Source organism: Triticum dicoccoides, chromosome 1B (genome assembly GCF_002162155.2).
Source record: "Triticum dicoccoides isolate Atlit2015 ecotype Zavitan chromosome 1B, WEW_v2.0, whole genome shotgun sequence".
In the NCBI taxonomy this organism is placed as follows: Eukaryota; Viridiplantae; Streptophyta; class Magnoliopsida; order Poales; family Poaceae; genus Triticum; species Triticum dicoccoides.
In genome coordinates, this window is record NC_041381.1 from 147,278,412 (window position 1) to 147,304,324 (window position 25,913).

A 25,913-nucleotide genomic window follows, 5' to 3' on the forward strand; every position below is an offset into this window, starting at 1 on the left:
TGTCTTCAATATGCGCAGAAAATTTTTTGCAATACATTCAAAATGTTTTCACTCTTTTAAAATGAATAAAATATTAAAACTATAAATTTTAATAGAGAATAATATGACTAAAAAAAGAATAGATATGACTAAAAAAATCGTAACAGGTAAAAGAACCGCGTGCATGTGCTCTATGCATGAACCCTTCAAAATAAAAAAAAATCCGCGTGCATGTGCTCTATGCATGAACCCTTCAGAAAAAATAATCATATGTGCGTGCTGCGCGGATGTGAACTCATGCAGCTGCCTAGCATGGTGGGGCACATCATGTTCGCACGAGTATGTAAGTCACATAGTCCATTTACCAGATTCCGTAATAACGTGGTGCGGTCTTGTTCGGCTGTAGTTACAATCGTAACAGGGTTTTTTTCTCGAATACGCACGAGTGTGTGTATCATCTATTAATAAAAAAAGAGGAAAGAAACCCCAAGATAGTTACAGGCACGGCTACATGACACTCACGCCAACTCCACCCTACTCTACCCAGCACCTTATGTGACTATTCGCCCTGCGCCCACCCTAGAGGGAATGCATGTTTCTGGCAACTTGTTTGCTTGATTATTATTATTTTTTTGACTAGTACTGAATTGCTTACCAGCTGCTTGAATCATTGGGTATATGACATGATAATGAATTATTTTCTTATCCATTCATGTGTCCTCTATGGCACGAGGATGGCTGCTTGTCATGTTCTCTTTCTGCAAAACAGCAGCAGGGGCCTTTGTGCAAAAAAACCAGGAGCAAACGGCACTTGAGAGGTCAATACAAAATTACCTATGAACCCAGGGGCCTTTCTGTAAAGAAAAGAGGCCAGGGACTCATGTGAGCGGCGCATGTCAATTTTCGCGCCCGATTGATGTCAGGTGCGCCGCGTGGGACCGCAAAAGAGAGAAAACCGGGTGGCTGGCCGGTTTTAGATGACCCGTGTGACCAAACTGCACCCGCAACGCAAGTTCTATGACGGGTTTTTTCGGTTTGCAATTACCGTGACTAAAGTGCACCTGCAACGCAAGTTTTTAGACCGCCAGTGTCATTTACTCCCTGAACTATCACGATGTTGCAGCTCTGAAGCTAAATGTAAACTATCGAAAAGCTGATGTTTTTTTTTACTTTTAATTCGTTGAAATTTCATTAATCTCGGTACATACTGAAATAATTGACTCTCGACCAAAACATTTCAACAATTTGGGTAGCACACACAAATTCAAATATTTTTTCAATTATTTTTTAAATTTTCATAATATTTGATTGGACCTCAGTCAAATTCAATTGGAAATTTTGGTCATTTGGTCAAAATGAAAACTGAAATAACTGAATTTCAGTGACATTCGGTGATTTAGGAAACCACTGAAGTATTTCTGTAATTGGGATTTAAAACCATAATGTAAATTATCGACAAGCAAATACACAACCTTTATAGCCGAGGCAACACAAAATCACAAGCCTATGGGTTGTTAACTAGTAGTAATACCCACAGCTCTAGAGGTAATTGTTAGAAATAATCCCGTAGGATTTACTTAACAGGAACCTTATCCTAGACTTTAGATCACGCATACATCGGAGAAGTAGATTAAGATCTTACCACCAATGGAAGCAGCCATGGTGTAGTCAATGCGAAGTCCCGTGCTTGCTCGATGCAAGCGTGATGCAGGCTCGATGTAGATGCTCGCAGCGGGTAGCGGCATCCCTTCGGACGCTAGCAACACTGCCCTGGCACCGGAGCAAAGGTGGGAGAAGATCCTCCCGTAGCATAGCGCTCCCCCAGATCGGATTAGGGTTTTGGAATTATCGAAAAAGGCTTTCGCCCCGCTTTATATATAAAGCACAGATCAACCACAACCCAAGTAAGCACACCCCACGACAGCACACGCACACACCCAAGGCAAGATACATAGGCGCTGTGCGCAGCAACACCATCCCTAATACTACAAGAGCAATCAGGGACCTCCACCGGGAACACGCCACCGCGAGGAGATGAAGCCGCATATGACGAACCGAGAGCTCCAAGGCGGCGCCTCCAAGAAGGTTACGACGCTAGCGCGCCGCCACCGCCTGACCCGGGGGTCAGAGTTTCCTCTGAAGCAACACGATGACCGGTGAGAGCCGCGACAACGCCTTCAAGAAGGTAACGCGCTACGCCGCCGCCGGTCCGTCCGAGGATAGAACAGGTTTTCACCCCAGCAAACACTCACCACCACCGAACGCCACACCCCTGTCACCATGCCGCCCACACGGCCATGGTCACCGGGCAGCACCAAGCCACGGGCTCTGCCCATGAGCACCGCGCTACCACCACCAGGGCCGCCGCCCCGGCATCCAAGACCTTGACACCACCACACCCGAGACCCGTCGCTACCCCAACCAAAGAGACGAGTGGAAAGGTCGCTCCTTTACACACCCCTGGACGGCCCCCGGCGCCGAGACCCAAAGGGTCGGCCCAAAAAAGGCCTACATCACCCGTCCTGCTACACCGGGTGCAAGACAAGCTCAGTCCTGCTGCCAGGCGCGAGACGAGGTCGGTCCTGCTGCCGGGCGCGAGACAAGCACGGTCCTGCTGCCGGGCGCGAGACGAGCTCGGTCCTGCTGCCGGGCGCGAGACGAGCTCTGTCTCGCAGCCACGGGCACGAGACGAGCAATGGACCGCAACTGGGAGCGGTCCAGCCCTATGACGAGGGTAGAGCCCGGACGACGAGGGGAGGGATCGAAGGTCAAAAAAGGCCGCTCACCGACGGCCGACGCCGCTCTCGGAGATGACCAGCCGCCGCCGTGACACGATCTAGACCACCGCCATGAGCCACCACCACGCCGTGGCAACCCACATCCCCGCATCCAGGCCCTGGACAACACCACCGGAAGCTCCACCACCCCACCTGAGAAGCACAGCCGCCAGCAGCACCACCACCACCTTAGCAGGGCCGCCGGCCGTCCCCGCCGCCACCAACCACCAACACCAACCAGATCTGGGCAGAGCCACCCAGATCCGCCGCCAGAGCAACCCGCCTCCTCGGATCCCCACAAGCCGCGCTGGAGGGGGGAGGGAGGAAAGGGGGGCACTCCTGCGGGCCACCACGACGCCGGAGAGGGGGAGGGGAGCCGGAGCAGAGGAGAGCCGCCGCCCGACGTCGACGGGCAGGAGGGGGCGCCCCGCGACGTCGGCCACCTGCGCGCGGGAGGAGACGCCCCGCCGCCGCCTGCACCACGCGGCCTTTGGCCGGTGACGTCGCCGCCGGCGGCGAGGGAGGAGAGGCCGAGGCGAGGGGCTGGGGCGGCGGCGCTAGGGAAGCCGCCCGGAGTCGCCCGCGGGAGCGACTCTGGGGCGGACGCGTTTTTTTGTTTCCTCCGATTTTGGAATTTAGAAGGGCGAAGTAGATGCACGTGAACTAGTTAGATCGTGTGTGGCCGACTTCCCCCTCTTTATATGTGACGTTGGTGAACACGTTGGTTTGGGTCACCCCGGTCAAGACGCATTAGTTGAGATCGAGGGGTACGAACATTGGTTCGTGCCTTAACGTAACTTATTTCTGGTTTATCCTTTTGCCCGTTGGGCCTTATATCACTACCCACAGTAATGAGTGAAAAAACACTCAGTCTTTCTAGAAGGAAAACATTTGGTACTACCGCATCAATATCGACCATATGAAGCACCGCGAGAAGGTCTTCATATTTTCTGGTGCTTTTAAGTTTCCATCATTGCCGAACATTGTATGATTGCATCTCTATGTTGCCAGTGGAATCTGTGATTGGTGTCGGCTCATCATCATCCTGCTCCATTTTAAAGTCAGCATGCGCCATCTTATTAAAGACATAAAAGTGAGGAAGACGTGCCTCCACTGAAGTTGTAGAGAGTTGATCTACACGCGTGGCGACAGTGAGATGACCCGGTTGCTAGATGGTGCCTCTCTGCGCATGGCAGGTGTACGAGCAGGTAAAATATGCCAATTTGATCGAATCATGTGCAAAGCTGACAAGCTCAGCCTTTTGTGGTGGGTAGTTAGTTTGATTAATTTGCTTGTTTCGTTTAGAGCAAGGCTGGGCAATTCATTGCATGTTTCAGCATCTCTCTTCTCCGTCAGTGGACTCCGAACCTCATGCAACACGGGAAAAGTATGCAACAATTCACACTTGGTCCAATGCCTGCGGTAGTCAAGGATTTTAAGATACATAATCGTGTGAGTTGTTGCGGCTAATCTGATTCCGCTGCCAAACTAATCGGGTAGTAGAGATTCCATGTGGAGTACATGTGACTCGTTGAGGTAGAAAGCGGTGCTGTCTTCTTTCTTTAGGAAGAGAAATAAACAAAAATGTTGTTGATTTGCACTTGCAGGGTTTCCAAACGTGATAAACAACTGGCAGTCCGGTAAAGCTGGTACTTAATTGCTTCTGTAGGGGAAAACAGTGCCTGGTTCGGTAGTATGCGCCTGCATTAAAAAAATTAGGGGAAAACAGTGCTTAGTTCGGCAGTGCTTATTAACAAAGCTGAAGCAAAAGCTACGTTCCAATAGCAAAAGATCTTCCCTTTTTTTTCGGCTATAAGATTCCTCTGCTTTGTCTCTCACTCTAGAATTTTGTATCGCCTGGCATCGGATTACGCCTAGGACTAAGCTAGCTTGAGTGATGCACTTCGTAATTTTATATACCTGATAAGAAGAAATTGTAAAAGAGACTATTGTTACAAGGCCGAGGGCTATAGCCTCAACTGCCCTAGGCCTATCTTCACCGTTAAGGTTGAGATTTCAGTTGCTTACACATGGTGTGGGACCCAAGATCCTACCCACTGTAAATAAATATAAGAGCGTTCAGATAATTAGAGTAGTGATCTAAATACTCTTATATTATTTTTACAGAGGGAGTAATTCCTAAAGGTGATGGGAAGAGATTGGATCTATTAAAACTTAATATATCAATTTCAGAGTAACAGGAGTGATGTTTGTCAAGCACTGAGAAATTAACTAACTGATCCAAATCTTGCTCCATCTTCGCCTGATTTTGCCGATGTAACATCGGTCGACCTATACAATCGCTATACTACCCATGAACCATCAGTTACCGCAAAGTGCAAAGTAACGAAGGCACGGTGTGCATGCATCAGATGCCTACCGCGGACCGGAAGACTTGACGCCGTCAGGTGTTGCATGCGTCTGGAATCAAGGTGATTCGCCAACGACGTTACCCGTCTGAACTGATATTTTTTCCCTTCTTTGAAATTAGGCACTCATGGCAGTAGAAGTGTAGGCAGAATCTATGGTCTATCTATGTACGGTTGATACAAACTTCAGTGACCAGAGGGCCTACGTATAGATCATATCAATCTGCAAAGAGCAGGAAGCTGCTTGCTATGTACTACTCCCTCCGTCCGGAAATACTCATCGAAGAAATGCATAAAAATGGATGTATATGTCTAGATATATCCATTCCTCCGACAAGTATTTCGGGACGGAGAGAGTACATAGAAGGTAGGGAACAGCTTCAAGAATTTGTTCCTAAGTGTCGAGTTCCAGCTTTGGGAAACGGGTGGCTGGTCTGCCACCAAGGTGGGCAAGGAGAAAAAGTTTAAGGTTTCACATTGCATTATCGAGATTGATGTGATTAGAAGTGCAACTAACTTAGCATCTGAGGTAAAATTAAGGTTCAGTCGACATGGGTGGCGACCTAGTCATAGGATTGGTGGTGCATGAGGCTTCATTCTTTTGTGATTATGTCCGGTTTGTCTTTCCTCATGTAGCCATGTGTGGCTTTTTTTTTTATCGTTTTTCGACTTATCTAGACCTTGTAAACGTCACAATGATGAATTAAGAGTTGTGTGCACCAACCAATGCAGAAGGTTTTATCCCTCATTTCGAGAGAAAGAAACATCCAAGGTAAAAGGAAAATGAGAAGCACCTGCCAGACAGACCGGTTGGTACCGGCCGCGAGGGCAGCGAAGAAACCTTTTTCTGGCATAGGGTCTGGGCCGCTTTGAATCACCAAGCACTATTAGAACCGGAAGAACACATTAGGATGTACTCCCTCCGCCTCATAATATAAGAGCGTTTTTTACACAAAGTACTATACTATGGCTCTAGGGTCATTACCAAATGCTGAGGGGGGCTTGCGGTTGAGCAAGCGCATCGCGGCCAAGCCCAATGCGGACGGCACAAAACGCAATCGTGTTATGCGCAATGCCAAGCTTCACAACATTGAGCATACCACAGGCAGTTCCGTTTGCAGTTGTATCTATTTTTGGTCGTTTAGCAGTCTCTCTTGGTTTGATTAATGTTAAGACACTAAAGATGGAATGGTTCTGACAGTCAGACGGACAGTCGAGACGGGTGTGAAAGCCACACCGATCAAATTTGGTCGGTAATCCGTGTGGTATGTGTATTGTACAAAGAAGATGCATCAAGTTACAAAACAAATAGATGCCCTTATGTTTGAGAGTGGATTCTTTGCTCTCAGGTTCCATGGAGCCCGAAATTTTCAAAAAATTGAAATTCAACTTTTGAAGTTTCAAAATTTCCAAATTAAGGATTCCATGGAGCCCGAGCTCCATTAGCAATTACCGGTTTATGAGCTCCTACCCAGTTTGTTTTTTAAATATAGCAAAATAGTTCCCTTATCCAGTCAACATCTATTGACAACCAAGACCAAGCAGTGCAGGTACATGAAAATACTACAAGCAGTACCAAAGTAGAGAACAGAAAACAAGTGATCGGCCAAACTACTTAACTACCAACATAGGATTGCCTGTTGTATCCTCCTGATGCGGCGCCATTCGCATACGTCTGGTGCTGGTGGCCAGCAGCCTGTGCCGGACAGTCTCTCGCGAAGTGCCCAGGCTGATTACATTTGAAGCACAGACCAGAGTTGGCGTTGCCGCCAACCGAAGAACTGTAGGAGGCAGCCTGCCCTGGACAGTCTCTTGAAAAGTGCCCAGGCTGGTTACATTTGAAGCACAAGCCTGAGCTGGCATTGGCAGCTGAAGGACCATAGGAATTAACCGCGAAGCCGCTACCTGCTGCTGGTGTCGCTGATGGTGCAGTCGGCATCCCGCGAGATGCGCTGATTTGCTGCCCAAACTGATTTGGGCCACCCATATTCACGGCATAGGAATTGTTGGAAGCTGGCACACTCTGTCCAGCTTCCGAGTTGGCGAAGCCAGCATTAACAGCAGGACCACCATTCAGCCCAGGAGAAGAGCCTGAAGCGTCCTCCGCCAAAAGGCTATCAATGGCCCCCAGAAAAAAACGACTCTCTTTCACTGGGTCGTATCTTTCAGCCTTAACAATGTTGCACTTCACACGCGGCTCATCATTATAGACTTCTTCCTTGACTTTCAGCTTGAATAGGTATTGCTGAAATCGGACCTGCTGTATGATTTCTGCAAACCGTACATCATCTTGCTCTTCATGCTTTATCCTGAAAAGATCTTGTGCTGAGAGGCCGATAATCTCCTGGCCAGCCTCTTGGAATGAAGTTGCATGGGTGGACCCAGTATGATCCTGGATATGGCATGACAGCAGGTATCTATACTCACACGTTTCAGAGCTCTGATCGCATTTCTCACATAGCCACATCCCATCACCATTATTTGTTACCTTTTTGTTGCAGCTTTTACCATTAACCTCCCTGGTGCATGCTGGGTAACAAAAATTATCAGTGTAGATTTGTGAAATTGCACCTTGAATGGTGATCCAATCAGGCTTTTCTGATTGCCCCATGCGTTCATCCTTGATCTGTGCAGTTTTTTTCCGGATATCAGTCCTGCCCATGCTTGACATTTCCCCAGATAAAGAAGTGCAGGCAGCAATTTTTCCTTCAGTTATGTACCACTGCCTCAGCCTTTCAGCTTCAGGGAAATCCGGATTTATTTTTAACAAACTTGAGCTAGTTGTACCCACTGTTTTGCCATTGAATTCACCAACTCGGCCAGATTTCAGCGCAAGTATAGGATTCAAACCAGAATCGCACAGCGACTGCAGCTGCTGACCTTCAGCATCACAGAAGTTACCCCAAAAGGTCATTTCCACACTGCAACCAGACATGTCCTTCAGTTGAAGGACTCTTTTCTGGGTTTCCCCGCCATTCTTAAGCATTACTGTAAAAGAAGGCCTAACTGAAGTAACAACCCCAAGCAAGTCTACTGTGGTATCTTTATCCATGTTTGCAATTTCGCTGATCTGCCGAAAATTGAACTGCTGCTTAGGGATGCTGCTATCATCACCAGAACAAACTTCTATAGATGATGAAGGCTCAAGGTTTATTTCATAGTCATTGTTTAAAGGGCTAAACCTCTTGTTTGCGGGTTTTAGCGATCCCCTAGATACCAAGTACACCTTATCAACCTCAATTAAGTCATAGAACTGATCAACTGCCGCGCCAAAGCATGTTGCACGAATTTCTCCACCATTTGCATCAAGGAGATCAAAGGAGAAGACTTTTCCTGGACCTCTTGCATTATTGAAGTTCTTGACATGAGCCTTCGCAGTCACCCTAGCCTTTATTGTCCATGTACGTTGGTATGGGTTCAGTGCAGAAATTGGAATAACACGAGAAGCAGCTTCATTTTTAGCAACTGGGCCACTATTTCTATGGGGTGGAGGTGGCTGCTGATATGAAGACTGTGCAGGGCGCCCATATATATTGCGAGGAGGCCCAAAGCCCCCACCTGTGCCAGGAACCACAAAACTTTGGTTTTGATGAGAGTTTGGCTGCACCACATTGGCATTCATTGTGTTCTGTGCTGACATTGTACCATAAGTTCCACCAGACAACACATTGTTAGCACCAGGTTGAACAGACTGACAAATTGAAGAGTCCACGCCTGGGCCACCGTTGTTGGGTCTACCATATGACAGATTGTTACCAATCTGTTCCACCCTTGGAGCAACTGCAGACCCCAGCATGCCTGGGCCACCAGAATAGTTTCCACTGTTTGTTTGAGCAGCATTGGCCGGTAAGTTAGGCTCCTGTCCCTCAGGTAAGCTTTTCTCATAAGTCTTTGGTGTCCCAATTTTGGGGCACTCACTTTGGAGAACTTCAAGTTTGACAACAATAACGATCCTGAAGCAATGGAAAAGAATTCAGCTCAACTGATTAGAAATCCATATACAAGCATCAAATTGTTTTAAAGTTATCTGGTTAGTTCTACCAGAAGATATTTGTTTCTAGAAACAAACTCAGCTCATAAAACGGTAAAAAAAACGAGCAATTTGAAGACATCGGAGAATATAATAGCTAACATGCCCTTATGTCTTTAGAATTAAAAATCCAGCCTTCATGTTTTCGCAAAGGGAACAAACAAGGTTCCAAACACATGATGTAAATTGTTTCATTAATTGACACGGCAATCAACAATCAACAGATCGTAGGCCATAAGCATTGGCACAAAATAGAACACCTTTTTTTCTGCAACAAACATACAGACATGATGCCATGGGTTATAAATTCCTACATAAGGAAGGTAGTTCTCAGAAAATTATATATCACAAACTAGGAGGATGGAGCTTTCTTGTCGCTGGTAGCTTGGCAAAACATGAGAAGCGAAGTGTGTTTCATTGGATGAGAGTGCACTCACAAACAGACAACTGCATGTGAAATCACAGTAGAATACATAGTTAAAAAAGGCGCGCCTAATCGAGCGCTTAAGCACACCTAGGCTCTAGGCGTTGGCAAAACGCATTGCGCATAACTACGCTTAATCTGTGCATAACTGCGCATAAGCATGCGCTTTGGTCAATTAACGCCTAGCGCTTTTTTGAACTATGGTGGAATATGAAATCAAACTTTTCTTAGGGTCCTCGGAAGAATGAGATTGCAAGCAGGCTATGCATATTATTTGCATTAGATCAACATGAAACGTTCAACACATTCATTGACATAGCACTGCATCAAACACCACCCCCCTCACCCCCTCCATTTTGTCAACAGTACCCATGCCAAAGAGAACTTATTCTGGTGGGATTGAATGAAAACTGAAAAGAAAATGAGTAATGGCATATGTTCTGCTAGTAAAATGCTATAGGATCTCTGTTTTTAAGGCGTCCCTAAGGCGTCGCTTAGGCGACGCCTAGGCGTCAGGGCGCCCCCAGGAGGCAAGGCGTCGGCCTTGCCTTACATGTGTGTCTAAGGCGTCCGCCTTAGTCCTTAAGGCGTCCAAGGCGTCCGCCTAGGCGCCACTCTGCCTGCCTTAGGCAAATAAGGACGCCTTAGACAGAGCTGGGTGGTTTAGGCGGGAAACAGATAACTGGGAGGGAAGGAAAGGGCGGGAAACTTTGTTTTGGCGCCAACAGGTACTAGAGGGAGAGAGAGAGAGACTTGTAACCATTTTCAGTTTCCCCCCACCCCCAGGCTGGATCTGAGCTTCTCCCCCTCCTCTCTGGCAGCTTCCCCCTCCTCCCCGGCAGATCCCCCTCCCCTCCTACAGTTCCTCCTCCTCCTCTCCTGCAGATTCTCCATCCTCTCCTGCAGATTCTCCATCCTCTCCAGAACCATATGGGCTCTACAACCATCAGTTGCAAGGTGTGTATGGCTGTATGCCTAGTTGCCTAATGCCTACCAAATTCTACTTAATTCTGTTGCTTACAAGTCTCTAAGGCGTCGCCTCGCCTTATGCCTTAGCGCTTAGGCAGTGAGGCGCCCCCCCAGCGCCTCGCCTCGCCTTACCGCCTTAAAAACATAGTATAGGATTATCAGAAAACAATCAATTTTAGGCCTGAAGTTAAACTAAGGCTAACAAAAATTACTATTTGTTTTTTACGTGGGCCAACACTTAACTAACAGAGCAAGCACATGCAGCCCAAAGCCCAAAATTAGCTAGCAGCTTATCCCACACCCAAGCCGACAACGCACCAGGAAATCCCCAACAAAGCGAGGGCGATCCCTAACTTAGGCGTCGCCATCGGCCGCCGCCGACACTGAGCTCCGCATCGCCGGACGCCTGGCACCTGGCGAATCCACGAATGGGTGAACAAGAAGCAGTCCCGGGGGCGTCCTGCGTGGGAGGCAGCGGCGGTGGCACAGCATCAAGCTCATCAAACTGAGAGTTGCAGTTTGCAAAGGCAGCAAGCACAACCAGCAGGTACACAGTGATACTGTCCAATCCATTTTCTTCTGACATTCACCTTCAATGTCTACTTTTCTAGCCAATTACTGAACATGGTGATGTTGTAATGTAGGGAATCTATAAGAAAATGAAACCAGAGAGGAATGGTTTGAGTGGTTTGATTGGCTAGAGTACAGTGTACACAAAAACCGTGAATAATGTTTTTTGCTGCTTTCTATTTAAGCAGTCAGCAAGCCATGTAAGTTTGGGGGGTAATGTCTTCAAGCAAGATGGGTATAAAAACTGGAAGAAGGCAGTGGAATATTGCAGGCTTCATGTAAGTTCGATAAAGAGTGCTCACAACAATGCAAGAAGACATTGTGCAGATTTCAAGAATCAGAAACAAAGTGTGGCGTATGCAATTACTACTCAAACTGAGAGGGGCCATCTTCAATATCAAGATGTTTGCTGGCTGTTATGGGTGTTGTGATGTTTCTTCTTAGGCAAGGACTTGCTTTCCGTGGCCACGATGAGTCTAAGGCTTCAAGAAACATAGGTAGTTTTCATGAGATGTTGAATTGGTATGCTAAAAGATGCAAAGCTGCAGCTGATGAACTCAATGATAAATTGATAATGCTCCTTGGAATCATCAAATGGCTTGTCATGATATCCAGAAGCAAATTCTACATGCTTGCGTACAAAAACCACCGAGGTCATCATGACTGAGCTTGGGGGTGGTCATTTCTCTCCACCAACGGCAAATGGCTGTCATTGTGAAGTTTCTAAACATAAAAGGAGATATTTGGAAAGGTTACTTGGTGTCAAGCATGTTGCCGACACCACATCTGCATCTCTCAAAAGATCCTTGAGTGTTTGCTAACCATAAATTATCCATGTCTAGGTTGAGAGGTCAAGGGTATGATGGAGCCTCAAATACGCGTGGGCACTAAATAATTTATAGAAACTAGTGTTAGATGAAAATCCTCATGCATTATATGTTCACCGTTCCGCCCATCAGCTTCAATTACTAGTTGTGGCTTTTGTGAAGGGCATTCTTGCTGTTAGTGATTTCTTTGGATATGCAAATATGGTTGTAACCATGGTTAGTGATATTTTGTTGACTTGTTTCCAATGCTGTGTTTTGTAGTTCAGTGCTTCTTGTGAAAGGAAAGATGCATTTCTACAAAAGCATCATGCCAAAATTGTGTGGCAATTAGAGAATGGGGAGATTCTTAAAGGAAGAGGCAAACATCAAGAGACAACTTTAGCAAGACCTGGTGATACACGATGGGGATCTCATTATAGAACATTGATTCGGTGATTCAAGTGCATGCAATTTCTCATGATGGGGAAGATGCGGATGATGGAGGCAAAGCATCAGGTTTGATGAAATCTATGGAGGTCTTTGAATTTCTTCTCAATCTTGCATTTGATGCTTAAAGTGCTTGATTTGACTAATGCCTTGTCACAAACATTGCAACAGAAGGACTAAAATAGAGTAGTAAGTGCAATGAAAATGATTGTGTCTGTGAAAAGTTTATTGCAGCAGCTGAGGGATGAAGGATAGGAGCCACTTTTGGAGGCTGCCACTTTGTTTTGTGTCAAGAGAGAGATACTAGCGCCTGGTATGAATGAGAATATTCCAGCAAGGAGTTCCCACAAAATGGTTTGTGCTTCCATCACTGTTTGTAAAGCGTCCCTAAAGCATCGCTTAAGCGACACTTAAGCGTCAGAGCGCCCTCCAGGCTCAAAGCGTCCAGCTCGCTTTAGACATGTGTCTAAGGTGTCCGCCTTATAGACATTAAAGCGTCTTAAGTGCCCGCTTAGGCGCCCTGATTGGCGCTTTAGTGCAGAGAGGACGCCTTAGACTTCCAGGCAGGGGAACAGAGATTTCTGGTGGGAAAAGGAGCTGGGCGGGAACACAAGTGTGGGAAAACTGGGCTCACACGTGAAAGAGTTACAAGAGGGGAAAGAAAGAGGGAGAGAACCAAAACCAGAGCATGCAAATCTCTGGCCACAACTCCTGCCCCCCCCCCCACCCTCCCTCTTGCACAACCACAATGTATAGCTCCTGCCCTCTCTTCTCCTCCTTCCCCTCCCTTTGCTCTTTCTTCCATGCTCAGATCTGCACCAGCTTGTCATGCCTTTCCTGCTCCTGTTATGTGTTATGCTATGCACAGCTCCTCTGCTGTCAGGTGCTGCTGCTGCCTCTCTTATATTAGTTGGCTGGTTGCTTACTGCTTAGTGGATGGATTAGAATAATGGCTATTAATGCATATGTGCTCACTGGTGGATTAGAATCAAGGTATGTATGTCTCACTAAACAGTACTCTATTCTACTGCCCATCAGATTCAGAGTCTGTCTAAAGCGTCGCCTCGCTTTACGCTTTACGCTTAAGCAATGAGGCACCCCCCCCAGCACCTCGCTTCGCTTTACCGCTTTAAAAACATTGGCTTCCATCATTACACGGTTGAAATATTCAAGGTTCTTGAAGAAGCATAGCTGAGGTGAACAATCAACTTAGTAAGACTTCAACAAGATTATTGATATGCATTGCGAGTCTAGATCCTAGAGACTCATTTAGCAGATCTAATCATGAGAAGCTATTTGAGCTTGCATCTATTTTCCCAGTTGACTTCAATCAAGAAGACCAATATCATTTGGATGGTCAGCTCAAGATATACATTGATACGATGAAAAGGTCTGCTGTTCTTTGTGGTTGCGATAGTCTCACTAATCTTCCTCTCAAGTTGGTTGAAACTAAGGAACATTTACAATTTCCTTTGGCTTATCGGCTCACCAAACTTGCTTTGACTTTGTCAGTAGCGACAGCATCAGTTGAAAGAGTTTTCTCAGCCACGAACATCATAAAGACAGATTTGAGAAATAAGATATCTGATAATTGGTTGAATGATATGATGATATGCTATCTTGAGCAAGAAATATTTGCTAGAATTGATAACAAGAAGATTATTGAAAATTTTCATGGCTTGAGGAACCTTAGAGGCCATCTACCAAACCATCCTTGTATAATTACAACTTGAGTAAATACTTTTCTTATCTATTGTTTCAAACTATTAGCATACTTGTGCTAAGATATATTAATATGCAGCTTGTTCACTGGTTGTAGGTACCTATTAGACTTGGAGTTGGACATTTTGGGCCAGGGAATGAATGATTCGAGCAGCGGGAATCCATATTAGTAGCTCTCTGTGGCATTTATGTTGTCTTTTGTGTTTTTTGGTGGTTGCGCCACCTAGTTGTTGAGAATATTGAACTATTTTGAACCATTAGTTATGTTAATTTTCCAGTGCATCTAGCTTCGCATTTGAGTTTTATGAGTTTTGGTTCAGCGGACTTGCATTTGTACGTTAAAAAAATTTGACCTTAAATGTTTCGCCCCGGCAAGTTTAATTCCTGGATCTACAACTGACAGGCACCAACTAGACGCGCCTACCTGCAACTCAATCAAGAAACTAACACAAAGATACCACCTTTGCTGAAACCGCTGGTGCCCCGGACAAATCGACAGCCGAATAGTAAGCCAGGCAAGCAGATCAAGATCCAATCGAGGCCAAAGGGAGAGAATAAATGTCGGTTGACGCACCTGCGTTTCTGGATGGTGTTGCACGTCATGTCCGTGAGGTGGACGATGGAGCCGACGCGGAGGGTTCCGTCCTTTATGAGGTCGTTGAGGCCGGTGCCGAGCATGGACTGCTGGGAGTGGACGCCGTCGGAGAGCAGCATGCGGAACCGCTCCGAGTGCTGCGCCGCCGCCGCCGCCGCGGTCGTGTTCTTGGCGATGACGGGGCGCAGGTCCGCGACCTGCAGCACCGGCTGGAACGTCGCCGGCCCGTTCGGGAGCTCCCATATCTCCATCACCGCGCCCGCCGTCAGCGGCGGCGGCGCCTCCATCGAATCGGCGGAGGGGAGGGGAGGAGGTTTCGATTTTGGGGGAGGGTTTTGCCGTTGGTGATGGGGGGGAGCGGCGGCGGCGTACGGGAGGAGAGGAGGGCGCGGTTTGTGAGGTGGAATGTGATTGGTGGAGGGTGGGCAGTGGGCGGTTCATAGACCGGGTGCACGGTGGGTGTTTCGGGAGATTTCGGCCCGGGGGATCAGGGGAATGGAGGGAGAGCGGAATTTCATTTTGGGAATGCCCGGGAACGGGGAAAAGGAAAGGAAATTCGCAGGGGACGCCTAGTCGGTTGGCCGCACTATTGCTTAGTGACTTTTAGAAAGAAAAAAAACACAGCCATTTCTATTATATTTTTCAACTGAGCCTGACGAAACAAATACATGAATGACACACAAGTGTCGTTACACCTACTCGTTTTGTGATGTGTCCTGACCTTGCACTGTTAACAGCCCATTGGTATATTAATCGATCTAGCACTCCCCTCACGAATTCAGGTAGCAGTAGTGATTACAGGCAAGGTACAAGAATTGGGAGGAAGGGGAAGGGGATCTGAAGAACAGGGAGGAGCCGTGCCGCCGTTGCCAAACTGTGATCCATTGGATGCCGCTTACTGATGCCGACTGGAGCGTAAGTAGGTGAGCCACTGTCACGCCCACTCAGGGCCTTGGACTCGTGTATTGAGTCGGCTCGCGTGTGGGCCGAGCTGCCAGCGAGGCTGTAGGTGTCGGTGTCAAAACCGGCAGATCTCGGGTAGGGGGTCCTGAACTGTGCGTCTAAGGATCGAAAGTAACAGGAGGAAGGGGACACGATGTTTATCTAGGTTCGGGCCCTCTTGATGGAGGTAATACCCTGGTACCTGCTTGATTGACTTTGATGAGTATAGGGGTTACAAGAGTTGATCTACCTCAAGATCGTAATGGCTAAACCCTAGATGTCTAGCCTGTATGATTGTGGTTGCCTCTACGAACTAAACCCTCCGATTTATATAGACACCGGAGGGATCTAGGGTTGTACAGGGTCGGTTTACAGAGAAAGGAAGATGCATGATCCGAACGCCAAGCTTGTCATCCACGCAAAGGAGAGTCCCGTCCGGACACGGGGACGGCTTGTTCGGTTAATCCTCTCCCCAAGAGGATTGAAGGGGATTGGCGAGGATTGGGACGTATTTTGACTTACAAGTGGTTTAAATCCTCCTCAAACCTCTTCAATCCACTCGGATCCACACTCAACCAAACAAGCCCAGAAAGGTCTTGAATCTCATATCTTCACGGCCCATTAGTCCGGCCCATATCACATAGCTTGGACGCCCAAGGACCCCTTAGTCCAGGACTCCCTCCGTAGCCCCTGAACCGGGCTTCAATGACGACGTATCCGGCATGCAGATTGTCTTCGGCATTGCAAGGCGGGCTCCTCCTCTGAATACTCCAAAGCAGTCTTCCGCACATAAGAGTTGTATCCGGCCCTGTTTAACACGTACAACCCTAAGCTGTAAAAGGTAACAATACTTAAAATAAGTCACGTCCATGGGCGACTTTTTCGGCGAGACGTTATGTTCTGGCTTTGCCATTATTCCGAACCGTATTACAGCCCTCGCTTCGCGTATCGAGGCACGGTCATCAACGCGTCTTGTCAAAGCAGAGATTGTGTCCCCTTATTATGGGATCCTCATCAATGCGGATTTGGGTAATCCAACCGCGTCATTCGCACGTCTCCTTGGGAATAGGCGAGGTTTAAGGCTTATGAGGGGGCGCTTGATATTCACTGTCTCTATAAGAGGACAAGGACCCATCCGTTTTACCTCACGCCTTCTTCTTCCTCTACCCTTCCGTCCCCGAGCTCCAGCGCCCAAGTTCTAAACTTTCCCTTTGCCCCGACTTCTCCGGCAATGGCCGAATCCGGTTTCCAGGGCAAGTGGATGGCCTCCTCCGTAACGGAGAAGAACATCCAGGATCTGCGTGAGGCGAGGTACATGACGGCGGAGATCACACACAGGCTTCCTACCCCGGGGCAGGTTATCCCTACCCCAAAGCTCGGCAAGAGGGTGGTATTCATCCCCCACTTCCTCCGAGGACTTGGGTGCGCCCTTCATCCCTTCTTTTGAGGCCTCATGTTTTACTACGGGCTGGATTTCCATGATCTGGCCCCGAATTCCTCCCTCCACATCTCGGTGTTCATCATCATGTGTGAGGCATTTCTCCCTGTCCCCCCACACTTCGGCCTATGGCTCAAGGTCTTCAATGTGAAGCCGAAGGTGGTTGAGGGCCAACACGCAGAGTGCGACGGCACCATGGTGAGCAAGCTTCCCAACGTCACATGGCCCAAGGGGACATTCGTGGACATTGTCAAGGTATGGCAACAGGAGTGGTTCTACATCACCAAACCCCGCGGCTCCAAGTGGGCGCCCGCTCCTGCTTTCAGATCGGACCTCCACTGCGGCTCGCATCCTGGACCAACAAGGGTCTAGATTGGGGATCCCTTGACGAAGTGTCGCGCTGCAAAAGCGTATTAAGAGCATTATAAAAAACGACATCACCCTTGTTGATGTGATCCAGGTGATGCTTATCCGCCGAGTTCTTCCCTACCAACGACGGCCTCTCAAATTGTGGGAGTTCAATCCGGAGGGGCCACGGACCCTGCAGCGATTCTTTGGCATGACGCACAAAGGAATCTGGAAGCTGCTTTGCAAGAAGCAGAAGACGTGGCCAAGGACATCTGACGACACCGGCCTCGACTGCAACAATCCGGCATCCCTAGTAAGTATCATATTTTTGAACATTACTTAGCTCGTCAATCTTAGAGAAGGATACTGAAAATTCCACCCCCTGAATAGGATTGGATAAAGAAGGCAGAGCAGATTAAGCGTCCGGCCCCGCTCCCCGAAAACCCAGCCGAGCCTCTATTGATGAGGATGCTGGTCCCAGTGCCCTACCAGGCGCCGACGAAGAAGGACAAGAAGAAGAAGAGCAAGGAGGCAGAAGGTGGCCTCCATCATGAAGATACTTCGGGCGCTATGTCCGGAGGAACTGAGGCTCCTTCGTCTCATGAGGGAGGCAAACACGAGGAGGAGGAGGAGGAGGAGGAAGAGAACCCTCCTATCAAAGGGAAAAAGAGGGCGGCCTCCGTAAATCCGGAGGAGGGGCGTCCAAGAGGGGAAAGATATCCCTCTCGGATGATTCAGATTCAGGCACCGAAGCTGTCCCCAAGCACCGCCCCTGAGCCAAGCCCCTTGCCCAATCGTAAGTACCTTAGGATGCCTTACGTACATCAAATCTTTTATAAATTATAAGAATAATATCAAATTATGTGTTTCAGTCCAGCCCGTGACATTCCTTAAGAATCATCGTCATCAGGGGATCTTTCGCCGAAGAAGATGGAGAGAGAGACGCCTCCACCAAGCTTCCTCGCCTCCTAGGGCGAACAACGCCGAGGTGTCGTCCCAAAGGATTTCTTAGGGCTCCGGAGGAGTGCGGGAGGGGACCAAGACGGCGCCAGAGGATAACACCTTGGCTGTCGAGAACATGAGGGGCGCAACCCTCATGGAGACCGGTGACGGGGGTCCTGGATTATCCGACCCCCGGCCGGATACTGTTCTGGAGACATAAACGGCTCCAGAACCGAATCAGCAGCCCCCTTGCGGGAGGGCGAGACGGCTATTCCAGCGGCGACCTCTATTAATGCAGAGGCGCCGAACATGATGATGGATGCTCTGCAAAATGCGTCTGTCTTGGAGGAGCACCGTACCTTGAAGGGAACGGTGGTTGAGAAGGTTCAGTTTGCTAAGAGCGGGCTGAATGAAGCCTTCATGAGCCTACTAACAGGCTTCGAGGTATGCGATGTAATGTCCTTAGTCGCTTTCCATATGACAAATCTGCCTATATATAGATAGTAGCCCCTGAGACTCTGTTTGGCCCATGAAGGAGAGCGAACAGAGGGTCTGTAGATATTCGCAGGAAATAACATACTTATCTTTTTGACAAAAAACAGGCTTCACTGTTAGCGACGACCGCTCAGGCCGCCGAGGTTTCCGAACTGAAGCGAAAACTGCAGCTTGTCGACGAGGACAATATCCGTATTAATAAGTGGCTCGACGAGGCGAAGTGTATGTTTCAAGTACTCCATATATACTTGAATTAGTTTGCAAATGCGAAGTTGAAGCTGACGCGCTGCTATATGCATAATTGCAGATGGCGCTGCTGAGGTCGAGACCCTCAGGAGTGACCTTGCCCGCGTGAAGGAGCAGGCAAGGGTGAGCGATGCGGCCGTTGAGAAAGCGGCTGGTGATTTGAAGGCCGAACAATCCACCCGGCGCCAGTTCGAGGGGCGGGTATCCCAAGTTGAGCAAGAGCTCAAGGACGCCACTCGCAAGTGCGAGCTCCTCGGGGAGGAGAATAAAGCTAAGGCGGTCGAACTCGCCGAGGCCCTTCAGGAAGCCCAAGAAGCGAGGTCCGGATCCCGAGCGGCTCGCGAGGAGATACGACAGGCGGACAGATAGCGGCTGGTAAGCCCTTTCTTTTACAGTCTAAGTTTGGCGATCAGAGGTATGCCTTGCTTAATTGACTACAGAGTTCTCCGGACGTCTTTGCGGATCTTCCGAAGAGCGTCATCGATGCTATGCAATTCTATCGAGCCTAGGAGGGGCAAACTATTGCCAATCATATCATCATATGACACTTGTTCATCTTTCGATGCTTTGTGCTTCGAGCTCAGAACAATTCTGTCAAAACTTCAAGACAACCAAGTGTTATTTGCATACATGGTCTGACCATCTCCATCTTAAATCTCTCATCCCGTTTATGCTCATGTGGACATGACACACTCCGAGATGCTAGAATGTCATAGATGGTTGCAACACTAGGAAGAGAACCTTTTGGCTTGATATTTACTATGAGAGATCACCCTAATAATTGACTACTGTGTAATCAAAGGGTGCATAAAACAAAAGGGATAAACATCTCAGGCAGTTCATAAAAGCATCACTACAAAAAAAAGACACATCCATGACATTTTGGGCCGAACAATTTTTTTTCTGTCATACTTACACTAGTGCAGAACCGGGCAATAGCACCGGTTCGTAAGGCCCTTTAGTGTCGGTTCCATAACCGGCACTAAAGTGTGGGCACTAAAGCCCCCCCCTTTAGTACCGGTTCAGCACGAACCGGTGCTAAAGGGCAACCACGTGGCACGAGCCAGCTCCGGGGGCCTGGAGCCCTTTAGTACCGGTTGGTAAGACCAACCGGTACTATAAGGTTTGGGGGGGGGTTAGTTTTATGATTTCTTTTTCATTTAATTTTGTGTTTCCATTTTAATTCTTTTTCGTTTGCTGGTATTTTATGATACTACACATTGCACACGTTATATATATATATATATATATATATATATATATATATATATATATAATTTCTAGTAGAACCAATCATGCATATATATATCATCAATGTCTCACAAACCACCATATTAATTAATTCACACATACACACATGTATAGCTATATACAATTTCTCCTACATATGCATGTTGCCTTCGGAGCCAGTGGCCTAATTGGTGCCTTCAGAGCACGATGACAATTGGAAGTGGTTTTCATGGGGGCGGTAGCGGGTAATAGTATTCTCCCTTCGGATTTATGACCTGGTCGAGCAAAAATCCCGCTATTTCCTCTTGAAGTGCTTCTACGCGCTCCGTTTCTAGGAGCTTCTCCCGCACCTCTCTGAACTGTTAAGAAGGAGATCAATATGCATGTGTATTAGTTGTGTGACTAGATATCGATAATGGTGTAAAAATTGTGAATAGTGTTCTGACAAGCGTACCCATTCCTGTCTTTGAGATCTGCTCCTTTCGAACGCCATCATGCGAATGTTCTCGCAAACGCAGAATGCACACAGATCAGTCCCCTGCGCCTGCTTCAGGGCCTTTACGAGAATGGAATTTGATCAGATAATAATTAATCAAGCATGATAATTAAAGAGATGGCAGCTAGCTAGCTAGCTAGTACTACTTAATTACTTACCTTGGGTCGAAACCATTTAAGCTTTTTTTCCATTCGCCTTCCGTGACGCTGATGAACCTTGCCCAAGCCCTGCCCGCCGACAAAGAAAATGAATAAAGGGGTTATTAAATAGTTCATATCATGAAATGACGAACTAAATAGGCCGAGATATATAGTTAATAATGATTGAAATTACCTGTTGACTATCCCAAACAAGATGTTATAGTCAGTATTTTCTCTGAGTAGTGAGTCCAGTATTTCAACTGTTCCGGCGTCAACTTTAATGATACACAAGATCCAGTGAAATCTGCATGCACACACGTTTGCATGTCTTAATTAAGCGGGCATATGTAAGCAAAAACATGTAGCTAGCTAGTAGGCAAAAACAGAGAATTTGTAGTACAAGACAGTGTGACTCACTGGAAGTTGTAAGGAAGTAGTATATCTTCATTGTATTTGAGGCGCTTCAAGAACTCTAGCATGTTGTCCTCTACGGCCTTTTCATGACGTGGATTTATTAGCCATGTGTATTCATTAACGGTGTTTGGGTCAATGAACCAATGCCAAAGCATCCACCTTTTCTCATTTCATACATCTTCATCCTGCATAATACCACAGAAAAGAATATAGTGAGGATAATTACAGGTAATGATTGATCAAAAGGATCACTACATCTAGCTTGAGACTTAAATTACAGAAAGAAATCACTTACAGACAATAGCAACTGACGATAGATTTGTCGAGTGCGTCTTGATTGTATAACTGAAACAGTTTAGAATACTCAACGGACAGAGCTTTCTCATGGAAGTAATGCTCCTCCTTGACATTCACCATGAGGGACAATCGATCGGAAATCTTGGTAATGTTCATGTACCATTGATGCAATTCATACATTCTCGTTGGGAGGTTCTTGACCTTGTCTGGCTCGACCAAAGGTTGGCCCCGGACATATTTCCGTTTTATTTCATCCTCTGTAAGCACAGGCATGGGCTCGATCTCGAGGAGTTATCCAACAGTGATGTTGAGAACTTCAGCCTGCATTATATGGTCCTTGGTTATTACCACATTACCCACCTCGGGAACATAAACTGTTTGCCCATAATAATATTGGGCGCGCGTACTGTCACGTGTTGTTGGCACAACAAGCGAGGGGATCGATTGTGCTGCCTGTTCTCCCAGCTGGGGAATGGTTTTCCCGCATTTTTTGACAGCTGCTTGTTGTTTGCTCGATCCCGAGCTCGTCTCCTTATGTAGACGTGCTCGATTTAACTTCCTGATGTGGCGCTCATAGTCTGTGTCAACAAGCTTGGGAGCTGGTGGTTGAGACATATGAATGAAGTGGTCAATCGTTTCCTCAGCCACTTTCTCCCTTGGCGGCGGTGGCGGTTTTGGTGCAAAATGGGCTTCCACCTCGGCCTTCGATATGGCTGCGTTTTCCTCCTCGGACTTGTCATAAGGCCTTTGCAGAAGAGGAGTGAGGCTTGGACCATATTTATATCGCTTGCCTACGCCTGTACTTCCTGTACTACCTCGACTCGTACCGCGATGCACCATAGCTGCGGGGTGTCTCTTCTATGATTGCTGAGGCGGCGGAGACGGCTGACAGGGCTGAGTTGGACGAGGAGGAGTGGCCTGAAGCTGTGCCGGACTTGGAGGAGGAGTGGCCTGAGGTTGTGCCGGACTTGGAGGAGGAGTGGACGTCTGACGCTGTGGCGGACTTGGAGGAGGAGGAGTGGCCTGACACTTTGTCGGACTTGGAGGAGGAGTGGCCTGACACTTTGCCGGACTTGGTGGACTTGCAGGAGCGGGAGTCTGCTGACTCGGTGGCGGACTTCGATGGGGAGTCAGCTGACGTGGTGTCGGTGGCCTTTGAAAGATGATGCAATCCTTTTTCCATAGGATGATACGATGTTTGGCCTCTCCGAGAAAGTGCTCGTCGTCACCTCCAGGATAGTCAAGCTGTAGCTCCGAATATGGGTCCACCACCTCATCAACCAAGACACGAGCATAGCCCGCTGGAATCGGGTTGCAATGGAAGGTTGCCTCGGGGGGATTTGTAAAAGCAACGGCGTCCGCCACCTTCATGGATATGTTCTTCATTTTGACGTGTAGCTCGGAGTTAGTGTTCTCCGTGATGTCATCCACGGGGTATCTATCCAGCATTGTGTCGTCTAGGGCGGAACCCATGCTGCTTCTCGGCATGGATGGGGCGGTGCTATCCAATGCTGGATCATTCGCTAGCTGCTGCAGCTGCTGAGACCCCCTTTGCTGGGTAAGTGAGTCAATCTGCTCCTGCTGCCGCTGGAATTTGACTGCCAATTCCACTTGACTTGCTTCTAGGCCTTGAAGGCGTTCATAGTCCCGCTTCCTCTGCTCCTCCTCCATCTTCCTCTTCTTCTCCTCCGCAATCTTCTTTCTCGCATGGGTTCTATAGTCGGTGTTCCCATCTGAAAACCCCTCATACCACGGAATAGCGCCCTTGCCTCGTGTTCTTCCCGGGTGTTCAGGATTTCCCAGGGCACACGTAAGCTCGTCGTTCTCTCTGTTGGGCTGGAACACCCCCGATCGTGCCTCTTCTATTGCAACAAGTATCGCATCGTCGGCTCCCTTCAGACTTGCCCTCGTCGAAACATTGCCTGTCTTCGGGTCCAACTCCCCCCCATGCGCATAGAACCAAGTCCTACACTTGGGGGGTCAGCTCTTACTAACCGGAGTGACACATGCATCCTCCATCTCTTTCTCAGACTTATCCCACTTAGGCATTGCCACCGCATAGCCACCTGGCCCCAGCTTATGGAACTTATCCTTTTTTTCGGCATTCTTCTTGTTTATTCTCGACCGTTCCTTAGCTAATTCCGAATCCTTGAATTTCACGAAATCGTCCCAATGAGCACGTTGGTTCTCTAGTGTTCCCTCGAATACTGGAGTCTTCCTTCCTCCCTTGACGTACTTGTCCCATTCACGATTCTTGTGGTTCTTGAATGCAACCGCCATCTTCCTAAGAGCAGCGTCCTTGACTTTCTGCACATCTGCTTCTGTGAAATGATCTGGTAGGGTGAAATGTTCCATGAGAGTATCCCAAAGCAGCTCTTTTTGTCTTTTGTCGACAAAAGTAACATCTGGACGTGGAGCAGCGTCCTTTTTGTCTTTTTGTCTTTTGTCTTTTGCTCGCTCTCTCCATTCTTGAAGGGAGATCGGGAGTTGGTCCTTCACAACAACTCTACACTGACGAACGAACTTGTCCGCAATCTTCTTAGGCGCTAATGGTTCGCCATTAGGTCTGATTGCCTCGATATTGTACTTTACGCCCTCCTTCAACTTTTTGTTCGGGCCTCGTTTCGTCCTTTTGCCTGAAGATTTGCTCGATCCGGATGGCTGAAAGAACAAAGATCGATTCGTTAATATATCTTCAAGTCATTTAAAACATGTGATGATCACCAGATGCCTGCTTATATAAATATATATACCTCGCCGGTCTTTGTTGTTTCAAGATCAACATTTTCTTCGTCATCATCATAATCATAGTTCATGACTTCATCAATTCAGTCGTCGCGATCGAATATCATATCACCCTCTCCGGTGTTGTTTAGAAATTCGGAGCCGTCATAATCTTCTTCATTTTGATGATCATCTGGCCCGTGAGGATGGTGTATCATATCAAACATGGCATGTTCTCCCTCTTTGCCGGTATTGTCCGCCATAGCTTTTATTTAACTAATCCAAAAGAAATATAAAACAATTTAGTATTCAAATTACATCGTCTCAAATAATAGATATAATCTCAAATACATCGTCTCGAATAATAGATATAATCTCGAAAACATCATCTCAAATAATAGATATAATCTCGAATACATCGTCTCGAATAATAGATATAATATCGAATACATCACTGGCTAGGTAGCTAATAAAGATTGAATACTACAGAAGAATCTAGGACACTCGCGGTTCCTGCGGCGCGGGCGGTGGACACCCAAAGAGAAGGAACCCTCACAGGATCATAGCTGAAGTGAGATCCCTGAAGAAACTGCCAGGTATTGGAGAACCTGCCGCCCTCTAACGCAACCATGTAGCGATGGACGTGCTTGTCCTCCTCCCTGACACGGCGACGTACCACCTCCAGCAGGGCCGGCTCCCTCCGCACCGAAACTGGCCCACGCGAACGCCACCAAACGAGATCAGGGTTGACGACGGGACCCGGGGCCGGGTTCCTCATCAAGCGGCGCGCCCCTCCAGGCAGCACCTCCCAGTGCCAGCCTGGCGGAGCCCAGTCCCGGACATGGGTCAGCCGGACGTCGTCGCGGACGTGTCGATGGCGAGGATGCGGGTCGGGCATCGTCGAGAACAAATACTAGCTATATGCCCGCAAAAAGTAACATTTTTTTAATGATTGGATTTTGATAACTAAAATTTCTAACGTTTCTATATAACTAACATTTCTATAACATTTATAACAATGCTATATATAACTAACATTTCTATAACATTTCTAATATTTCTATAATTGTATAACATTTCTATATATATAACTAACATTTTTATAACTATTTCTATAACTAAAAAACAGAAAAATTTCTAACAATTCTAACTTTTTTATAACTATTTCTATAACTAAAAAACAGAAAAATTTCTAACAATTCTAACATTTCTAACTATTCTAACATTTCTAAATATTCTAACAATTCTAACATTTCTAACTATTTCTGAAAAACAGAAAAATTTCTAACAATTTCTAAAAAACAGAAAAATTTCTAACTATTTGTATAACTAAAAAACAAAAAATGTATGTGTGTGTGTGTGCGCGCGCTCACCGGCGAGGCGAGGGACGACGGGGGGTGGCGACGGGGGCCGGGCGCGCGGCGACGGGGACGGCGACAGGCGCGGCGACGACGGGGATGACGACGACGGGGACAGGGACGGGGCGGCGACGACGGGGACGGGGACGGACGGG

At 47.5% G+C, this 25,913-nt stretch overlaps 1 protein-coding gene across 1 annotated transcript; it reads right to left on the reverse strand.

The window, feature by feature from the left end:
• Window positions 1–6,585: 6,585 nt before the first annotated feature.
• Window positions 6,586–15,104, reverse strand: LOC119324153 (replication protein A 70 kDa DNA-binding subunit C-like). Its single transcript, XM_037597928.1, has 2 exons — window positions 14,668–15,104; window positions 6,586–9,078 (listed from the first exon to the last, which is right to left on the reverse strand). The coding sequence occupies exons 1-2, from the start codon at window positions 14,973–14,975 to the stop codon at window positions 6,741–6,743; spliced, it is 2,646 nt and encodes an 881-aa protein (XP_037453825.1). The 5' UTR covers window positions 14,976–15,104; the 3' UTR covers window positions 6,586–6,740.
• Window positions 15,105–25,913: the final 10,809 nt, after the last annotated feature.